Genomic DNA, 17,722 nt, shown 5'->3' with positions numbered 1-17,722 from the left:
TTACAGCAATCAAAGAGTTTTTATTAATCTTATTTTTATTGCAAAATTTTACAAGACACAGATTTAATAAATGAAGTAAGTTTTCTGATTCATCTATTTTTGAAATTTAGCATATCTAGATGTGTATCTTACACCTCTTAGATCCCAGAATTTCGGGTGGATAGCCTCAGAAACGAATTAGTTAATTCCATAGTTTTTAAAAATTCAATCGCTTACCATTAGTGTGATGTTTTTTTCATAGATCCAAAAATTTGATTTTGCACTCGTTACTCATCTTTTATTTCAAAACGTATTTTTTAATCTATCATTCATTCTGAATGAGTTAACAATATGTTTGCATATTCTGATTCATAGCTGTTCCTTATTCAAGAAATGTATTGGGGTTGAATGTCGTGTTTAAAAATAGCACTAGCATGAACTGTAACTTCTTGCTTTGCTAATACAAGGGTTAATGCAGTATATGATGCATATATTTTTATTTCCAAAATAATATTCATAGCTAAAACACCTGCCAAATAACAATTTTTCATGTCAAAATTTGCATAGAACCATGCTTTATATAAATTGTATCCTATTTACATTTCCGTTTATTAAAGCAATTACAATAACATCAATTCGGCGACGCCCCTTTGATAAAAGCAATAATGATGTCTTCGTTTTCTTCTTCAAGCGTTTAAATTTGCGCAGACTCGTGCATCTTGGGCGTTTAAAATTTGCAGCATTCAAATAACAATAAAGAAAATTTCGTTTACAATACGAAATTCGATCCTTCTGCCAAAAAAAGGGTTCATTTATAAACTCAAAAGCAAAAATCCTCGTTGGTTGAAAATCAAGTTACGTTAGATTATACAACTGTTTTATGTACGAGGTCCTTAAAATGGTAGAATTATTACTCCTTTTTATATGTACGAACTTTACCTAACATTGGTTCTTTATAAAGTATGAACGAGAGCCACATGTAACACAAATAACACATATTTCGAACACTGCAATAATATTATTACCAGTCGGTTTCTAGAGAGTAGTCAAAATCCCACTCCCCCGTGCGTCGTGGATCTCAAACATTCACGTTTACCTTCGTGTGTTTAATATTCTACTGTAGCAGTCAGAGCAATGTGTTATTCGTTATATCATTCAAATGAGAACAGTCTTCAGGGCTCCGTAACTCAAAGGTTTGCAATCAATTGCAAAATGACAATGGCCAATCAACATCATCGATGCGTGCGCTTGGTGTTCAAAAGGCTGATCATTAACCAATCGGAATCGTTGTTTCAATATTGGAATTGATTGCAAATCTTTGTGTTACGGGGGCTAGAATTTATCAAAAATATCTAGAGTCTTCTAATTGAGTTTCTCCTCATGGTAGATACTGATATTGGCATGTGAAAGACATCTGCGTCTCGTGGCTTGAAGTGACCCATGTTTGGTATGGATAATTGTCGAATGTGAAGACGCCATCGATGTGGTGATTCTGTTGGGGTTGATCCGGTTTGAACAGGTTCCAGTCATGGGGGCGGAAGGGCGTGCCATCGGCCCACCAGAATCTGTCCCAAGAAAAAGAGATGGGGGTTCGAAGATGAAATGTCAGATATCTAAGGCGTGAAGGGAAGGTCCCCTTCGTTTTTTGAAATATAAAGTCAGAAAGCAGTTCAACGTATGATCACCCCTTGGTGTTACACTGGGTTCTATCTTTTCTGTGATTGCACGATTATTCTAATGGCGGTACGAATACAATTCTGATTATTTAGGAATTATTATTTCCATCATCAACGTTTATCTTTTTTTCGGGAATGCATTTTCCCTTGATTTTAAGTCAATTTAATGAAAAATCCTACAACTATACGAATTCTTCCGGAATAAGCCTTACAAACAAATATATATATATATATATATTGTTGGTTTTAGAGCTTCCATTTTTCCCTAGTTCAAATTATTTTTCTTTTTTGCGGTAAGGTTATTACAGTGGTTTCTCTGAGACTAGTGCATTTTCAAGAGGTAATTTGGCACGGCCCTTAATAGATATGGGATTCAATATTCCTCAATCATAAATAATGGAATTCAATTCTTACACATTGTATTGCCTCTCTGCAAGACCCATCCAGACTTTGTTGTTGGCCCCGCCTGTAAAGGTGAGGAAATTGTGCTGGAATCTGTTATGCGTCTGGTCCTTCGCTGTGATCAGGTAGCCTCGAGGAGCCAGTGGGCTTGCGCGGAAACTGAGACACTGCATCTGGGCCTCCATGAACGGTAGACGTTCGTAGAAGTACCTAAAGATGGCGAAAGGATAAAAAGGAAAGTGAGTGGTTTTACTGGTTAAAGCCCCACTGCACTACTTATAGCTATTTGCGCCCTCTATATATATAGCAAACAATGCCTAATCGGTGCCTGTTGGTCCCCTAGCTATGATGCCCTTTTCGTATGTTAATTGAGAGCTGATTTGATGAGATAACCACCTGTCAGTGACCTCGCAGGGAGGTCTAATCCCCAAACTAGTACAGACGGGCTTTAAGGGATTGCCATTGTCTGCAGCCCAACAGACCCACAGCCATATAAGTGCGGTACCAAGAGAACGACAATGCCGTTTCTCGTGGGCCTTCATACAACATTTTCTGAGGGTTCACCAGACCAACATTGTCGGTCTCATGGGATGAAGGTCTAGACAGTCCCGTGAGTCATCGGTCACATGAGTTGTCGGTCTCGTGTGCTGTCTTATACTGTTATGCACCCACCTGTCGTGAATTTCTAATTGTTCAGAGAACTTGTTTATCATTTTTTTGATGGAGAAAAGTCTTCTTATCAAAGGAAGGGAAGACAGAAGTCAGCAGAGGACAGCAACAGAATCGTAGATCGTACCATTACTTTTCAGGGCCCGGAGAAAATTCAAGTTTATATGCGACTCGAGCATTCTATAAAAGTATTAAAACAATCATATGCGGCATTTTAAAACATCGTGTCCTATCGTCTTGTAGTATTTGATAATATCACCATCATCTGTATGATCCTTATATTCATCTTTAGCATTACCAACTGCTTAAAATATCAAATGCTAAAAATAAATTACATACATAGGACCATCAGAAATGACTTCCAAGTGCAATAGTGATTTCAACGATTATTCTTATTTTAAGGATTATGCTAATTACGTAATTACATGAATCATATTTGAATCGCTTGTTCGATGTCGTAGCATATTCATATTTTGTTCATAATTGTTTTAAGTCCCATTGCACTACCTATAGCTAATTGGTCCCCCACAATTCCCTCTTTCTTATGTTAATTGAGAGCTTATTTGATGAGATGATGAGATAACCACCTGTCAGTGACCATGCAGGGAGGACTAATCCCTCCTGGCCAACTTTAAATGCAGAGGGGATTGAAACAAAGTGATTCCTTCTTAATCATCAAGAGAGCGTAGTGTGGTGGATGAGAAGAATCCTTGTCTTCATGGAGTGACTTTTACTAATCCAATCAAGATCGCACTGCAATAGCAATGTACTAACGTAAAGCAAAGTTTCTGATTACCCCTATTGTGATGTAATGTCAAATTAATGGTAAATGATGATTCTGTCTCATTGAATATTGGTTTTTATTTCCAATTGATCACTCCCTGTGTTTTCGTGAAAATTATCAAAACAATAAAGGGCACACAGATTAGGTCGTATCAACTATTAAGGAGGGGTTATTGACCATCAGAATGATTATTGCTTCAGACTGTCAGAAAACAGATAAGGAATATTTGAGAAAAGATGTAGAGCGAGATGAGAACGTGGAGCTATTTTTGCTTGTTTCCTTTTCCTCAAACGTGCTTGCTGTAAACTTGGAGCTAATTAAAGAGGCCTTGATTGATGACATCCGGTGTCATTGTCAGATCAAATACCCTCAAGAGAAGTCAGTGTTGGCAAAACTGAGATGCGGGACAGGATGATACTGCTCACCTTGATGTATTTATCGCGTGAGATCTTTCATTATCAGAACTTCCTCTGACATTTGCATAGATTGCGTCAAACTCACCTAAAAATGTAACCGAATGTAAAATGTCATTCATGGGGAATTTTTTTCATCAACCAACCCGACTTGAATTTCTGTCTCCATCCCCATCCCTTTATGTCTATGAGGCTGTTCACACCGGCAGAGATAGCGCGCGCTAGACCGCGCTATCTCTGCAATTTGGAAGGTACAACGTCGTTTCGGTCCGCCCAACAGCGAGCCACGGCGAGCCAAAACGGCGTGCCACTGGAGCACCTCTTGGGGGTGGTCCACAAGAGATAGCGCGGTCTAGAGCGCGCTAGAAAAAAGGGGGTGCTACGATAGACCGCGCTATCTCATTGCGGTGTGAACAGCCTCTATGATACTATGGAACTATGATAGCCGTGACCATCTCTTGTTTACTTATATATTTAAAGCACATTTCAGTGCATTCCCTTTTTGGTATTAAATAATTTTTGATAATTTCAGACACCCCTTTTCCTTCCTTTACACTAAAACAGTCATGCCGCATCTAAAAACTTATAATAGTGAACAGATGTATTAGTTGACTATATACATATTGTAAATGTTCAAAGAAAAGTGATGACAGAAAGGTCATCGATGAATCATGGTTAATAACAGTCTTGATGAAATGTTAATCACAGTGTGATGTAGATAGATCAGGTACAAAGGAAGTGACGCCCAAGATGGTTGTCATGGTCACCAAAGATGTTTTCTCCACGTGACCACATTTTCTCTACGTGACCACAAGCAAAGCACGTTCGTCATGATATCGTTGTTCAGTATTCTTGTATGGGTATGTTTTTGTTTCTGAGAAGTCTAAAACTTTATTGTTGAAGCCGCTTGAGAGTAAAATACGTCACTAACTATTATTTCCATGACCTAAATTCTTCATCTCAATTCATTGACCTTTAGTCAGTATGGCTTCTAATTTGACATAAGGATAGAGAGAGAGAGAGAGAGAGAGAGAGAGAGAATACTATTTCTACCATACGTTACCAACTACATCTAAATGTCAGTATGTCTGGTCTTCGCATAATCAACAGGCCCTAGTAAAGTTCAAACCATACTACATTAAGAAGGGAAATTAACATTTCATGACAATTCAGATTTCCTCAAAACCTGGTAGTAAACTTGATGTAAATAGTACATCATATACGTTTTAATCGCATAGATACCATTTACACAGTGAGCTAGGTTTTTTTTTGGGGGGGGGGGGGCGAAAAATTAGAATATACCGATATTTGTTAATGTAGAATAAATTGATTTCCCCCACAAAAACTATAGACATTTTTGTTTTAAAAACCATCGACCATTACTAATATTAATCTAAAAGCTCCATCCGAAAATGATGAGTAAGGTTCCTCATCCCCTAACCATAACCTCGTGATCTCGTAACCTCGTACCCACCGTGCTTCCTGCACGTAGATCTGAACCTTTGTCACTTTTCCCCAGGGGGCCCTGCCCCCCTTCAGTTCAGGTTCATGGGCGGTATGAGGGCTAATTTTAGGAGATGATGATTCTGCCTTCTCTTGTGGTGGTCTGGGGACATCAAATACAAGGTAATGATAAACCCACCACGTACCAATGTTCCCTCTGCTCTATTACGCATAGACCCTACGTGTACTTGCATTGCCAAAGGTCTGCCAAGGGCATTAATGTTCGGTTGATGATTCATGGCTTTGCAAGAAGAAACCAGAGTTTTTCTCCCATCCAAAGGAACCCACAATCGGAAACAAATTTTCTATTTCGGGGGCGACATTCATCCTCAAGGAGACTGGAAATTAAAGTATGACTTCAAGTGATATTTAGCTCTTTGCTGTTTCTACACAGAAGACATTGAAATCAACTCAACTGTGTCAGTTAGCTAAATTGTGAATTTGCATCCCTTTGTAAACCCCCGAAAGAAATGGGAAAACGTCAAACAAAAATCCAAATAACTTTTTATTTCACTTTTTGTAATTGATATATGAAGCTCATTAGACATAACCGAAGATAAATGAAATACAAAGTCTCTGGAAGTAGGTTTTTAACATTTAAGGTGATAAGGTAATAGATTAAAACATGGAAGTGACGAGCGTTAACCTTTGAAGACATAAAATCCTCTGGAAATTAATAACATATTTTTGACAACACTGACAATGTAACTAACTACTGCCTTATCCTCGTCATCTCTTACTTATTACTCTTCCACCTTCCTCTTCTCAAATCTAACTACAAACTTCATGAAACCGTTTTGAATTCATGAAGGAAGACAACGTTTTGACGGTTCGACGTTGTGCTAAACAAGTTTTCCTATAACAATTGTGTCTACTACTAGGTATTCCTCTGTCCAAAAGTGTACGGTCTTCAAGTTTAACTGTGATAAACCACCTACTTAATAAACATAAATGTTTCACGGGAACCAGGGAGATGGGAGGGGGCTTCCCATTTTCCGGGGGAACCAAAATTGGCATACTATCGATGTACACCAATTTGGATATGTTACGTAAGCATCTACGTTCTCATCGCCGGAAGAAGCGTCACTTAATTTGGTTAATTGGATTTATAAAGTCTTTGTCAAAGGTCCATATAAGAACGTCATTTTGGGGCCCCCTTTTTCTTGCCAAAGTTCAACTTTAACAGGACGATCATAAGCACACTAGAGACACTGATTGCCCTGGCAGAAAATATCTTTATTCTGAGTGAGAATAGCAATACAAACTTATGGTATTAATCTTAACGGTTGTTTTTTAATTCTACCTTTTTTCTTCTTATGTTTCTTAATTGTTTCCTTTTTTCCTTATGTGATTTATGGGACGATTTCCGAAAGAAATGACGTAGGCTACGAAAGGTGACTTGTTTTAAAATTTCACAAACTTTCTCAAACTAGTCAGTCTATTTACGACACACCTAAAACGATATGAGATTGTAGAGATGTAAAGATCTTTAGAGTTTTATTGTGTCCATTTTTAAATAAAATTGTAATCGGTTTCATTCAGGGCGTTCTATTAAACATTACCGCTAATAGTAAATTTTCCCTCTTCGCAGCATGCACCCACTGTTCAAATTTTCTTAATTTAATTCATCTTGATTCTTTTTTAATTTTTTCAAATATAAATGAAATAAATGGATACTCTACAACAACTTACTTGTAACAGAATTTTCCGAAATTTGTCCATCCAGGTTGGCAGCCTTGGAGGGGATAAACGGCCTGTCCGGGCATCCTCTGCCCGTAGGCCCGGGCGGCGACACATAACAAAAAGATGGCTACTATAAATGTCCTCATAATGCCTTAGGGGGTAATGCGAAGGTTGTCAAAATCCTCCAGATAAGATTTAGACAATATCCGAAGATTATGATCTGAGAAAAGAAGTGCACCGTTTAAAAGACACGGAGTTACAAACGGTCTGGTAAAGGATGCTGGCAGCCACTTCGTCGGCCGAACTGACTTTAATAAGCCCTTTGCTAGAGAATAAAGTCTTTCGAAGACCCACTTTTCGGTTGGTGGAAGAAATATCGCCCAGCGTTAAGACGGGAGATATATTCGAGGAGATGTTGCAGCTTATTGTGTCCTCTGCTTTATGAGACAGGGTGCAGGCCGAGTTTTTTTCGCCCACTTGCCAAATATATGCCCCTTCCGACAACCGATCGTCGCACGCGTTAATCTATGTAAACCACTCGCACGTGGGTTGGGCTATTTATAACTAGGGATCAGGCACCAACTGAAGTAGCAACCGTGAAATTATAGTCTTAGGTGGAAGATATTAGAATCCTATTACCTATCTGGTCACACCTGGGGGTGTTTCACAACGATCCTAAGTTGAACTTATCTCTTTGTTGGACTTAACAATTATTGGAAGCCGTTAGCATCTATGATAATATTTTGTAAAAGTTAATTTTAAAAGGCATAAAATGTTGATTCAAATTAAAATATATTGTATTATCAAGGAGACTTCATGGTCTTGATGTGGAATTTATAAAAAGTCTAAAATACTTGAATTTTCGATTTTGAATATATGTTATTTTAAGGCTACAAATGGCTCTCCAGAACTTTTAAGTCCAACGTAGAGTTAAGTTCTACTTAGGATCTTTGTGAAACATCCCCCCCCCCCCCCAGACCTAATTAGTCGTATAGCTGCAAGAATCTGATGTCGCATAACATTGCTTTTGCTGATTTTTTAACATTGGCCGTTGAGGTGCGGAATAAGTACGAGCTGAGGAGAGGGGTTTAACAATGTTTATAAGAAGATTCGCCCACTTCGTCACAAAAACACACGCACACACGCACCCGCGCACACAAACACACACGCACAAACTCACGCACATCGCCTCCCGCACACACACTTCACCTGTTGTCAAGAGTGTTACAATCAAATTAGAGAGGAAGTAACAGTGGTCTTATAATGTTTATGGATATGTGTGATCAGAGCGATCGATCAATTATTTATTTATCAGTAATTCCGACTATCATGATATGTCGGAAGCAGACTGGAAGACCAGACGATTACAATTCAATCGACCCCTCCCCTTCCCCTCAAAAACAAATGTCTTTATTCCCTTTCATCTTAATCGGAAGTTAAGATTTTTTTAAATAATAATAATCCACGCTAGCAAAATCCTTGTTATATCTCTTCCTTTTTAGAGGCGTTGTAAACCAAAGATCTAAAATATCATAAATATAACAAATTTCGCAGGGACTCAATTGTAAATGTGCACCATTGTATTCCCCTCGCCTTCTTCCACCCCCCCCCCCATTCCGCTGGTCCACCAACACTAATAATTTTGCACTTTAAGCTTATAGTCATAACCAACTTGTTAAAGGCTGGGATGAAATACCATCCCAAGGCAAAGTAGTAAAAAAAAAAAAAAAAAAAAAAAAAAACGAGCGATTCACATAGTGCCAAGTGTATGAAGGACTTCGTGACATGAAAAGATGAAAGATGCATTAAAGTTGAGTAAGGGCAAAACATCAATATACCCTATTCTACGTGAAGAGCATGCAAATTTCAGCAAGACTGAGTAAATTGCTTCTTAATTTTGACATTCCAAAATCTCACTGTGTACACTTTTCCAAATGCTTCCATTTTCTTACATGGTTATGATAAAGGAATAATATGGGATAATTACTTTACAAGGACTAAAGTTGTCTTTTAAACTTTCAAGTATGATTCACCATAATCTACCTTTATGTGTGAGACACATGTGTTAGTCTAGTGTGCAGAGGCGTTACACTACTGCACCCCTTCATGTTTCACTTCATGTTGAGCGCGAATGCATGAAAATGTGAAAACCGAGATAATACGATTGAGTCGTTTAGCGGAAAATGGCGTTACCCATTGCCTTGCGGTTTGTAATGAAATTACTAGGTAGAATATTTGCATCCTCTTCTTGGGGCAACGTCGGCCTACTTTTAGGGTGCGCAAAGAATTAGTTTCGAAAGTTCTTTAAATCAAATGTCAGGGAATATATCTCTCTATATAGTATATATTATATAAACAAACTTGCTCGGGTTTAATTTAAGTTATAGGGTTTATCGGCGCATTTGGGTTTTGGGTTAGGTTTTGGCTTGGGGAGGATTGCGATTAGTTTTAGGTTAGGTCTTGGGCTAGGGCTGGAGGTAAGGACAACGTTGGCTCCATTATTAAAGTTAGAAATTAGATAAGTGTAGGAACCGTCGCTGGTACATGCGTCGTGGAACCTTTCTTTCGTTCGAATATCCATGATTGTAGGACTGTAACGCTAAATAATATCATGATCAACCATTGCGTAAGGGAGCCAGGCGTCCCCTTATTAAACCTATGGGTGAGAGGAATGAAGTTGAAATTGTCAAGAAGTTCTTCGCAAGAGCCGTTTGTCCGATCAAGGACCCTACCGCACAAACTGTCTAGGAAGGAATGGCAATGCAGTTGTCATCTACTTCTGCGAAAACAAACACCTTCGAACTATACTGTGTTAATAGTGCGGACGAGACTAATTAGGTACGTATCCCAAGCAGTCGCAACTTAATCCCGGTTCATACCTTTTCACAAGTCGATCTGATTATACAATGCAATTGACGCACATATGGTTTATCAAGGTCTTAAATACTTTATCATATGATACGTCAGGTTATGACCTGCTGTTTACAAGCTTCAGTCTTCACAAGGAAAACATAAAATGTCTTCTTGACTTAGTAGGTACCTTCATCTGAACCTCCTTATCTTAATGCGACGACAGTTATCAAAATCAAATGCCCAAGTCATTCTATTTGGTCTATTCTGCACTTTCAGTTTCTGACTTTCTGTGCGAAACTTTTTTTTGTTAACCCTTTGAAACATGTGCTTGGTAAAACTTCTAACCAGTCAACCATAGGCCTTTGTTTTTATTCTATTCTAGTGAGAAGCCCCATCAGACGAGGTGAGGATCCCGGATTTTGAAGGAGGGAAAATGTTGACAAGATCTTTGATAGGTAAAAATAAGGGGAAATGTTCTGGTGTTAAGCATATTAAAACATCCCTGACAAGCAAATCTCTTTAGCATCAATTTGGGGAGTTCTGTCAAGCTTTAGGTTTTTTTAAAGCGGCAGAAAAAACTATAAGGGACATATTTACCGGGCGGGCAATTTATTGACTACGCAAAAGTGTACTCAATGAATTGCTAGTCTCGTCTAACACAGGGGTAAATCCTGGTTTTTGCTTAAACCTATGTCTTCTCAAACAGCGATCTTGTCAAGCCTTGGTCTTCATTATCTCGTGAACCTTTGGTCTCACGTGTCTCCAGTCTGAGGAAACTTCCGTTGTCTGCAAGGTCTCATGACCCGAACCCAATTTCGGTGAATCTATAGTGTGTAAAACTTTGGTCTTTCCATCTTCTCAAACATTACCCGTAAAAATGGCATTGTATGAGTTAATATGCCCTTGGATAAAGCATTTTCAAAGATCCTCTTTGTCTAGCTCGGCGTGTGAGGTTGAAAGCCTGAAAAAAATTGGGTTCTTTGAACGCATAACCTAATTGATTTACTCTGATTTTATATACAATTACTTTGGTCACACATATAGGTTTCTTTCTTGAGGCCGTTATCACGTTCAAGCTCTGGCTTAAGATGGTGGTCTCCTGTATTTTTAAATTTTGAAATGACTTGTCAGCTATGTGTTTTTTTAAAGGAATATTTTTTTAATTTATTGATTTTATGATGTGATTGCATAGTTAATTTAAATTTTTGTAATAATACATACGTACCTAGTGCGTATATTAATTTGTATTCTCTTGAAAAATGCAGAAATGAAATCACCAAAAAAATCATTGAGATGGGGAACCTCAGCAAATATCTTATTACAATTAATGGACAGATGAACAAATTTCCACTGGAATTATCCATTATAAAATTTACAATTATCCTTTTTTCACTGGAAATTGGATTTAGGTATAAAATAAATTGAAAGAATGACTAACACTAAGTTGATGGAAGCAATATCAAAAGCGGGACTTTCGTCTATCTTTTTTGTTAATCACTGAATGCTATATAATTTTAAGGTACGATTATACAACCCAATAGCTTTCTTTAAACAATAAAGTACTACCGATCATTGTTCATGTTGCCAAAGATATAATCCCTCCATCTCACAATCGATACAAATAAATTTGCTGTACAATCATAACTCATTTTAATTAAACTGTCTGACCATTATATGAATAAATAATTTTGAATATGGAAATATATATGCAAACTGCCGGAATTAAATAAAAAGTAAACGAAAAGTAGACCAATGCTCGTATACCTTTGCCTTTAATATAGAATTTAGCTCAGCTCTTATTTGGGGGAGAGGTTTCCGTCTGTCATGACTTTGTGACAGGAAGATCGCACGTCCTTATGCAGTAGGCAAGTCAAACTTAGATCAGGTGTGCGTCATGTACTAGGATTCCATTAAATGATTTTAATCAAGAATAAACATATACCATCATAAAAGGTTACCGGGTATATTCAAAAGAAGGTTATGTGATAGAACTATGTTTATCAGGCCGTATATATAACCTTTTAAATGACATGTGATATATATGGTGGCCCTGAAGGGACATCGCGAATAGACTAAATCGCGAAAAATTGGCGATAAAATTGACGATATCGTGAATTTTATCGCCAATTTTTCGCGATTTCCCTTCAGGGCCACCATAGATATGAGCATTCAGTTTCTTTATGATAAGAGTATTCTCTGTCGTACATAATTGGTAATACCGTGACAACACGTTCTTTACACGTATTCATACATTAAAATAAATGACTTCTAGTTCTAGCAAACTTATTTGCCCATTTATTTGTTCATCGCTGTGTTAAGGATACTTAGATAGTGATAGAAAATATGCCTTAGAAAGATGGAAGTATTCGCCTTTCGTTAATCCAGGGGAGATGTGCAAGTGATTTCATACTCACATTTAATTCAAAAGTCTTTGTCACAAATGTGAATATGTGATAGTTCCAATATTCATATAATGTATCATTATGCATAATAATGACTCCTGTCTGTTTGTCATACCCATCCAGATAGGTTTCTAGATTGACAATATCCTTGGAAGAAAATTTACATAATTGATAATTGTCATGATGAATTATTTTCTCTCCCCCCCCCCCCCCACCCTTTCCCGGAAATATTTGAGACATTCACGTATATCATTTGTGTAAGGTACAGTGTTTTCTTTCTTTTTTAATCTAGAAAAATGGCTTATTATACTATTATTTTATACTTGCTACAAAAGATAAGTCAATAAGAATTGTTAGGATTAGACACTTACACTCACTTTAAAAGAGAAAATTTCAAACTTGGCTCGTGAAAAACAGTTGTAATAATTTCTTTATTAAGTGTTTTGCATTAAATCATGCTTAATATAATTAGAATCAAAGTGATAATATATTTTCAACGGACAACTCTTTGTATGATAATAATTAATCCGATGTGTAAATATTAACAGAAAACAACACCAAAAGACATTGGCGAGACATAGATTGAAACCAAAGTACTACCACCTTCAACCTAAACTGAGGCACAGTAATGAAAGCGGCACCATAACTTAATTCCATCTCCCTTTATTGAATGTTTCCTTTTTAAATGACCTAAAATTGTTGGCCTTTAAAACAATAAACGGCCAGTCGATGTAACACTTAACATGACAGCGATGCCTGGGGTTTTAAATTGGATTTATAGACACGGATGTACTCCAAAGTATTCATAACTTAATCAAGTCATGGGTAGGATGGCAGTGCTAAAGAATACAAGAAAACAAACATTAGGAGACCTTGCATTGTGTTTCACAATTTCGTCAGCTAGACATGCTAGAGTTAGTATTGTTCTGCCATATGTATCTTTCTGAATAAATTTGAAAATATATAGGTCTATTAAAAGATTATGATAATAGTTCCACCATTCATAAGATTTGAAATCTACACTTAATAATATGCTCAATAAAATAACACTTAAAGTCTTAAAAGAAAGTGAGAAAGGTTTATTTATGTAATAATGTAATTATGATATGAATAGCTTTCTACTGGTCACTTTTGCTTGGTTGAATTAAAAATAAAGCAATAAAAAAAAAGTCTGTGATGCACATGTTGTGCTATACGGATTTGTGTGTGTTTGTATATTGTGTGTGTGTGCGCGCGCGCGTGTGTGTGCGTGTGTGTGTGTATGTGTTTTAGGTGTGTTTATTTGAATACAGCAATTTATTGCTTACGATTAATGTTTATTTCTGTTTCTGTTTAAGGATTTTTTTATAATTTACATATCAAATGGAATATAATTAATGTTGAATCGAATCGACAAAAGATCACGGGAAAAAGTGTGTTCGGAGGGAAAAGGTGACATGTCTTCCTCGAGAAATTTAGTCATCAAAATATTGACTTGTTATGGGCCACGATAATGACCCGTTTCTGTGATGTTATTTTTCACAAAGAAATTTGAGTGCTGGATGATAAAGGCGCAAACAATTTTGTTAGTGATCACTTATTATTCCCCAATGGACTCAATTAATACCAAAGTAGAAATTAGAAGGGTTTCTTTGTTTTGAAATGCCCCTCAATTTCAAATATTACTAGAAAAAGCTTTAAAACTTGGAATTCAATTTTGGCGTCACTTCTGGGGGTTTGTGAATTTCAGAAGAGATAATACATTTTATAAGCATTTTTGACGATTTCAAACACCTTACAATACTTGGTCAAATCCATTTACAGCAAAATTAGCTAAATAAATGTTAGTAACTATTAAAAAGGATCTTGTACAATGTCGTGGTATGACTATTACTCTTTGTCTACTAGCAATGAAAGATATCAATATCTATTTCAAAACGAATGTCTGAAAAGTTTCAGTCCTCCCGACGTCCCCCAGCTACTGACGATACCATAAGTGACGGTTTTGATCAGGAAGCTTGACGTCAGAGCAGTTTATCCTCAATTTGACGAAATTGAAAGCATGATGTCGCTTTCATTTTGGGTGATAATCCTTTAATCCCCACGCTGCCACCCAGTCATACTATGCACAGTAGCAAAAATCGTGGTGTGGATAACTAATTCCACATCATTCTGTTCCCCTTTCTCCTCTTTCTTTCTGTCTCATTTGCTCTGTGATAATGATTTGACGAATTAATCTTAACATAATACATGTAGTTTGTGTTTGGTCTTCCGTCTTATCAAATTCAAAGTTACAAGTTATTCAAAAACTCAGCAGCGCGACTTGTAACACGAACACAGAGTATGAATCAACATCCCCAGTCTTCAAAAATCTGCATTCGCTACCTATTCAGCGACTGCATTTTTGTAATATTCCTATTAGCTTATCGATGTTTTCATCAGTTTGCTCCATCATTTCTCAATGAATTTTTTAATATACTATAAACAAGAAAAAATGCTGCGTTCCAGTAAAAATTCTTTATTTTCTTCTTTTTCTTCTTCTATTAAATAGGTTTTCCCTGGAACAAACATTACAATATATCGCAATGACAAAGGGTTCGGATATTCAACCAAATGTAATTCTATTATACCTACTGATCACGTAATGAAATGTGCGAACATTACGACGTTGTATGATGTAATCCGAACATAATTTTAGTGCCCTTATAGTATTGAAATTGCCCTCGAGTTAACTTCTTTGAGGTCTTCTCGATAGTGTTACATGTGTGTGAGATTTTTGGCAGGACTGGGTCCATCTTGCAGGTTCCAAAACTGCAGATTACGATTATGCAAATATCATTCTGCTCAAAATAATAATCCAAACAAACCTAGCTTATAATTATTATCTTTCACAGTTCTTTTTTGTTTTGTATGAAATGTTTTATTTCTCCAACCAGAAGTAATACAAATCAAAACAAAGTAAATACAAACATCATTGGAAATTGAAATCAGTTACCAGCTTTAACTAATTTAGTAAATTGTCGTTTTCATTGAAAATAGTATACAGATGAACAATATTAAAAAAATACATACTTAATCAAATCAAACAATGCTGTACATAAAATGATGATAATCTTGAAATAAAGCACTGTACTACTCCTGAAGATAGATTACTATTATGAAAACCAACCCACAAACAAACAACCAAACGATGTAATGGTATAACCGATACCTGAATCTATGTTTAGGCAAGCATTTCCTGTGTATGTTCGCTATCGTTGTGTTTTTTTATACAACAGAGAGTTTACAGCGATGCATCACAGATCAACCCATAGGGTTTGACTGTGTCATGTTGGGCACCATATGAACCTTAGTCGCCGTTGCCAAAACAGAAACGACAGACAGGGAAGATGATCGAAATCATGATCCATATTTAGTTCTATTTCGACTGATGACGCAGAGATTAAACTGATATCCAAGCTAGATGCGTATGGTAATCGTCGACAGACGTACCAATTCTTAGGGCATGTCTGAACAGTCATTTCCCCCTCATGGCGCTTTATAGAACGCCGGCTTCAGAACAACGAAACATATGTAAAGTTATCATAATTTCCGAGATATTGTGTCAAGGTTTTTCGGTAAATAAAAGGCGTGTGCGTATTATTTGCAGAATGAATGAGTACATACAATGGTATCTTGATGTTTTCATGTTCGCCATCTGCTTCTTATGTCATTTTTGTTATCACCATCACGAACAGAAGCACCAGGAGAAACAGTTGTACTATCATCTCTACTACCATATATGATCATTAAGTGAACAGAGAATCCGATTTTTTCCTTCCGAATAGGCCTACCATTCAAAAGAGGCAGTCCCTACTTCGACTGTAGAACAAAGACCCTTCAATTGTCCTTTCTTTACATCATTATTTGATCCATCTCTCTCTCTCTCTCCCTCTTTCCCTCTCTCTCTCTCTCTTTGTATCTCTCTCTGCATCTTTTTTTCTCTCTGCTTTGCTCACTATATTCCTTTGTCTTTCTATTGTGGTGACCTGGGCCCCGTCTTATAAAGAGATACGATTGATCGCAGGTCCTCCAATCAATCGCAAGTTTGCAGTCTCCTTTCTGTTATGTACATGGTTGCGATTGATATCAATCGCAAATATGTGACGATTGATATCAACTCTTTATAAGACGGGGCCCTGGTTTAAATGACTAAGTTGTTGTTGTAAGACGACGTGCCCAGAGAGACGAGAATCTCTTGCTAGGCCCACACGTCATTTCATTGCGTAGACAGCAATGGAGAAACTGGTATGGAAGTTCATGTCGGTTTCCTTGAGGGGCTACTATCATTACCATGACAACGGCAAGCCATGCAACCACCCCCTCCCCCCGGCTTCAAGAAACAAATGGCATCTTTATGTTAACCTATGTCTGGAAGAGGGTAACATATCTAAAGGGGTTCTTCTCACTATCCTAAACAACAAATGTCTCTATCCCTGCTCTGTATGTAAAGACATGAGAAAATGTAGGTTCCCATACATATATATATGAAGAGCTTAATTCCAAAAGGAGCTAAATCCACTTTTGATGAAAACGGAGTTATTGATATCAGAACATTGTTCACTTTAGTACCCGTCTTTGAACAAAATTATTTACTTAAATTTTTGGAGCAATTATGAAAAAATTCAATTTCTAATATCACTTTTCCATAGACGCCTGTACAAAATCTGGTAAACAATGGCTTTTTTCTCCGAAGTTACAAACATGGATTTAGCTCCTTTTGGAATGAAACTCTTCATATATATATATATATATATATATATATGTTTATCATCTTAAAAATAAGTATAAGAAACAAAGAAATATTATATATACCCACTCCAGTCCCCCTCTCACTCTCCTTTTTTTTTGTTAGGGGTGTAGGGCTTCTTTCATGTTTTAAGTGATCACTGACGCCCAAAACGGTTAACCTTTTTTTTTTTCTTTAATGATAGTGGACATTTAATATTGCCTGCACTAGGAACGTGTAGCATAAAGTTTTGTAACATCAAAAAATAACAAGAAACACGATCTCGTGACCTTGGTAATGACTTTAAGAGGGAAAATCCCCGCTGGAATCCCGAACCAGTTTTAGCACTGAACTATCAAAACGAAGGATATTTAATGTATCATCGATGGGGATTAAAAGAGGGGGAATTAGGTTACCCTCTCAAGTACCCCTAGGAAGTTCACATCTTTCTCTTCTAATCAACTGGAGAAAGAGGGACGGTCTCATGACAGAAGGAATTGTGACTAGGGTTGATGTGTCTGCAACTTCATGATGTACTGAGTGAGTTGCCATGGATGATTGGGTTAGGACCTTGGAATTGATTAAAATGTTTTTATAATCCACTCTCCTAC

The 17,722-nt window shown here is 37.0% G+C and overlaps 1 protein-coding gene across 1 annotated transcript; it reads right to left on the bottom strand.

Annotated features, from left to right (window-relative positions):
• LOC576213 (lithostathine-1) lies at positions 1-7,641 on the bottom strand. The gene is made up of 3 exons (XM_776543.5): positions 7,119-7,641; positions 2,070-2,267; positions 1-1,544 (listed from the first exon to the last, which is right to left on the bottom strand). The coding sequence occupies exons 1-3, from the start codon at positions 7,253-7,255 to the stop codon at positions 1,358-1,360; spliced, it is 522 nt and encodes a 173-aa protein (XP_781636.1). The 5' UTR covers positions 7,256-7,641; the 3' UTR covers positions 1-1,357.
• Between the last annotated feature and the right edge of the window lie 10,081 nt (positions 7,642-17,722).

Source organism: Strongylocentrotus purpuratus, unplaced genomic scaffold (assembly GCF_000002235.5).
Source record: "Strongylocentrotus purpuratus isolate Spur 01 unplaced genomic scaffold, Spur_5.0 spur5_scaffold_17, whole genome shotgun sequence".
Lineage (NCBI taxonomy): Eukaryota > Metazoa > Echinodermata > Echinoidea > Camarodonta > Strongylocentrotidae > Strongylocentrotus > Strongylocentrotus purpuratus.
This window is presented reverse-complemented; position numbering and strand designations above follow the sequence as displayed.

What these genes read in the sequence shown, in the direction of transcription:
- LOC576213 (XM_776543.5), bottom strand. Translation starts at nt 7,255, where the DNA reads ATGAGGACATTTATAGTAGCCATCTTTTTGTTATGTGTCGCCGCCCGG. An exon ending in TTCGGAAAATTCTGTTACAA is followed by an intron (nt 2,268 to 7,118) that starts GTAAGTTGTTGT and finishes CGCCATCTTTAG; the next exon opens with GTACTTCTACGAACGTCTAC. An exon ending in GCAGAGAGGCAATACAATGT is followed by an intron (nt 1,545 to 2,069) that starts GTAAGAATTGAA and finishes TTCTTGGGACAG; the next exon opens with ATTCTGGTGGGCCGATGGCA.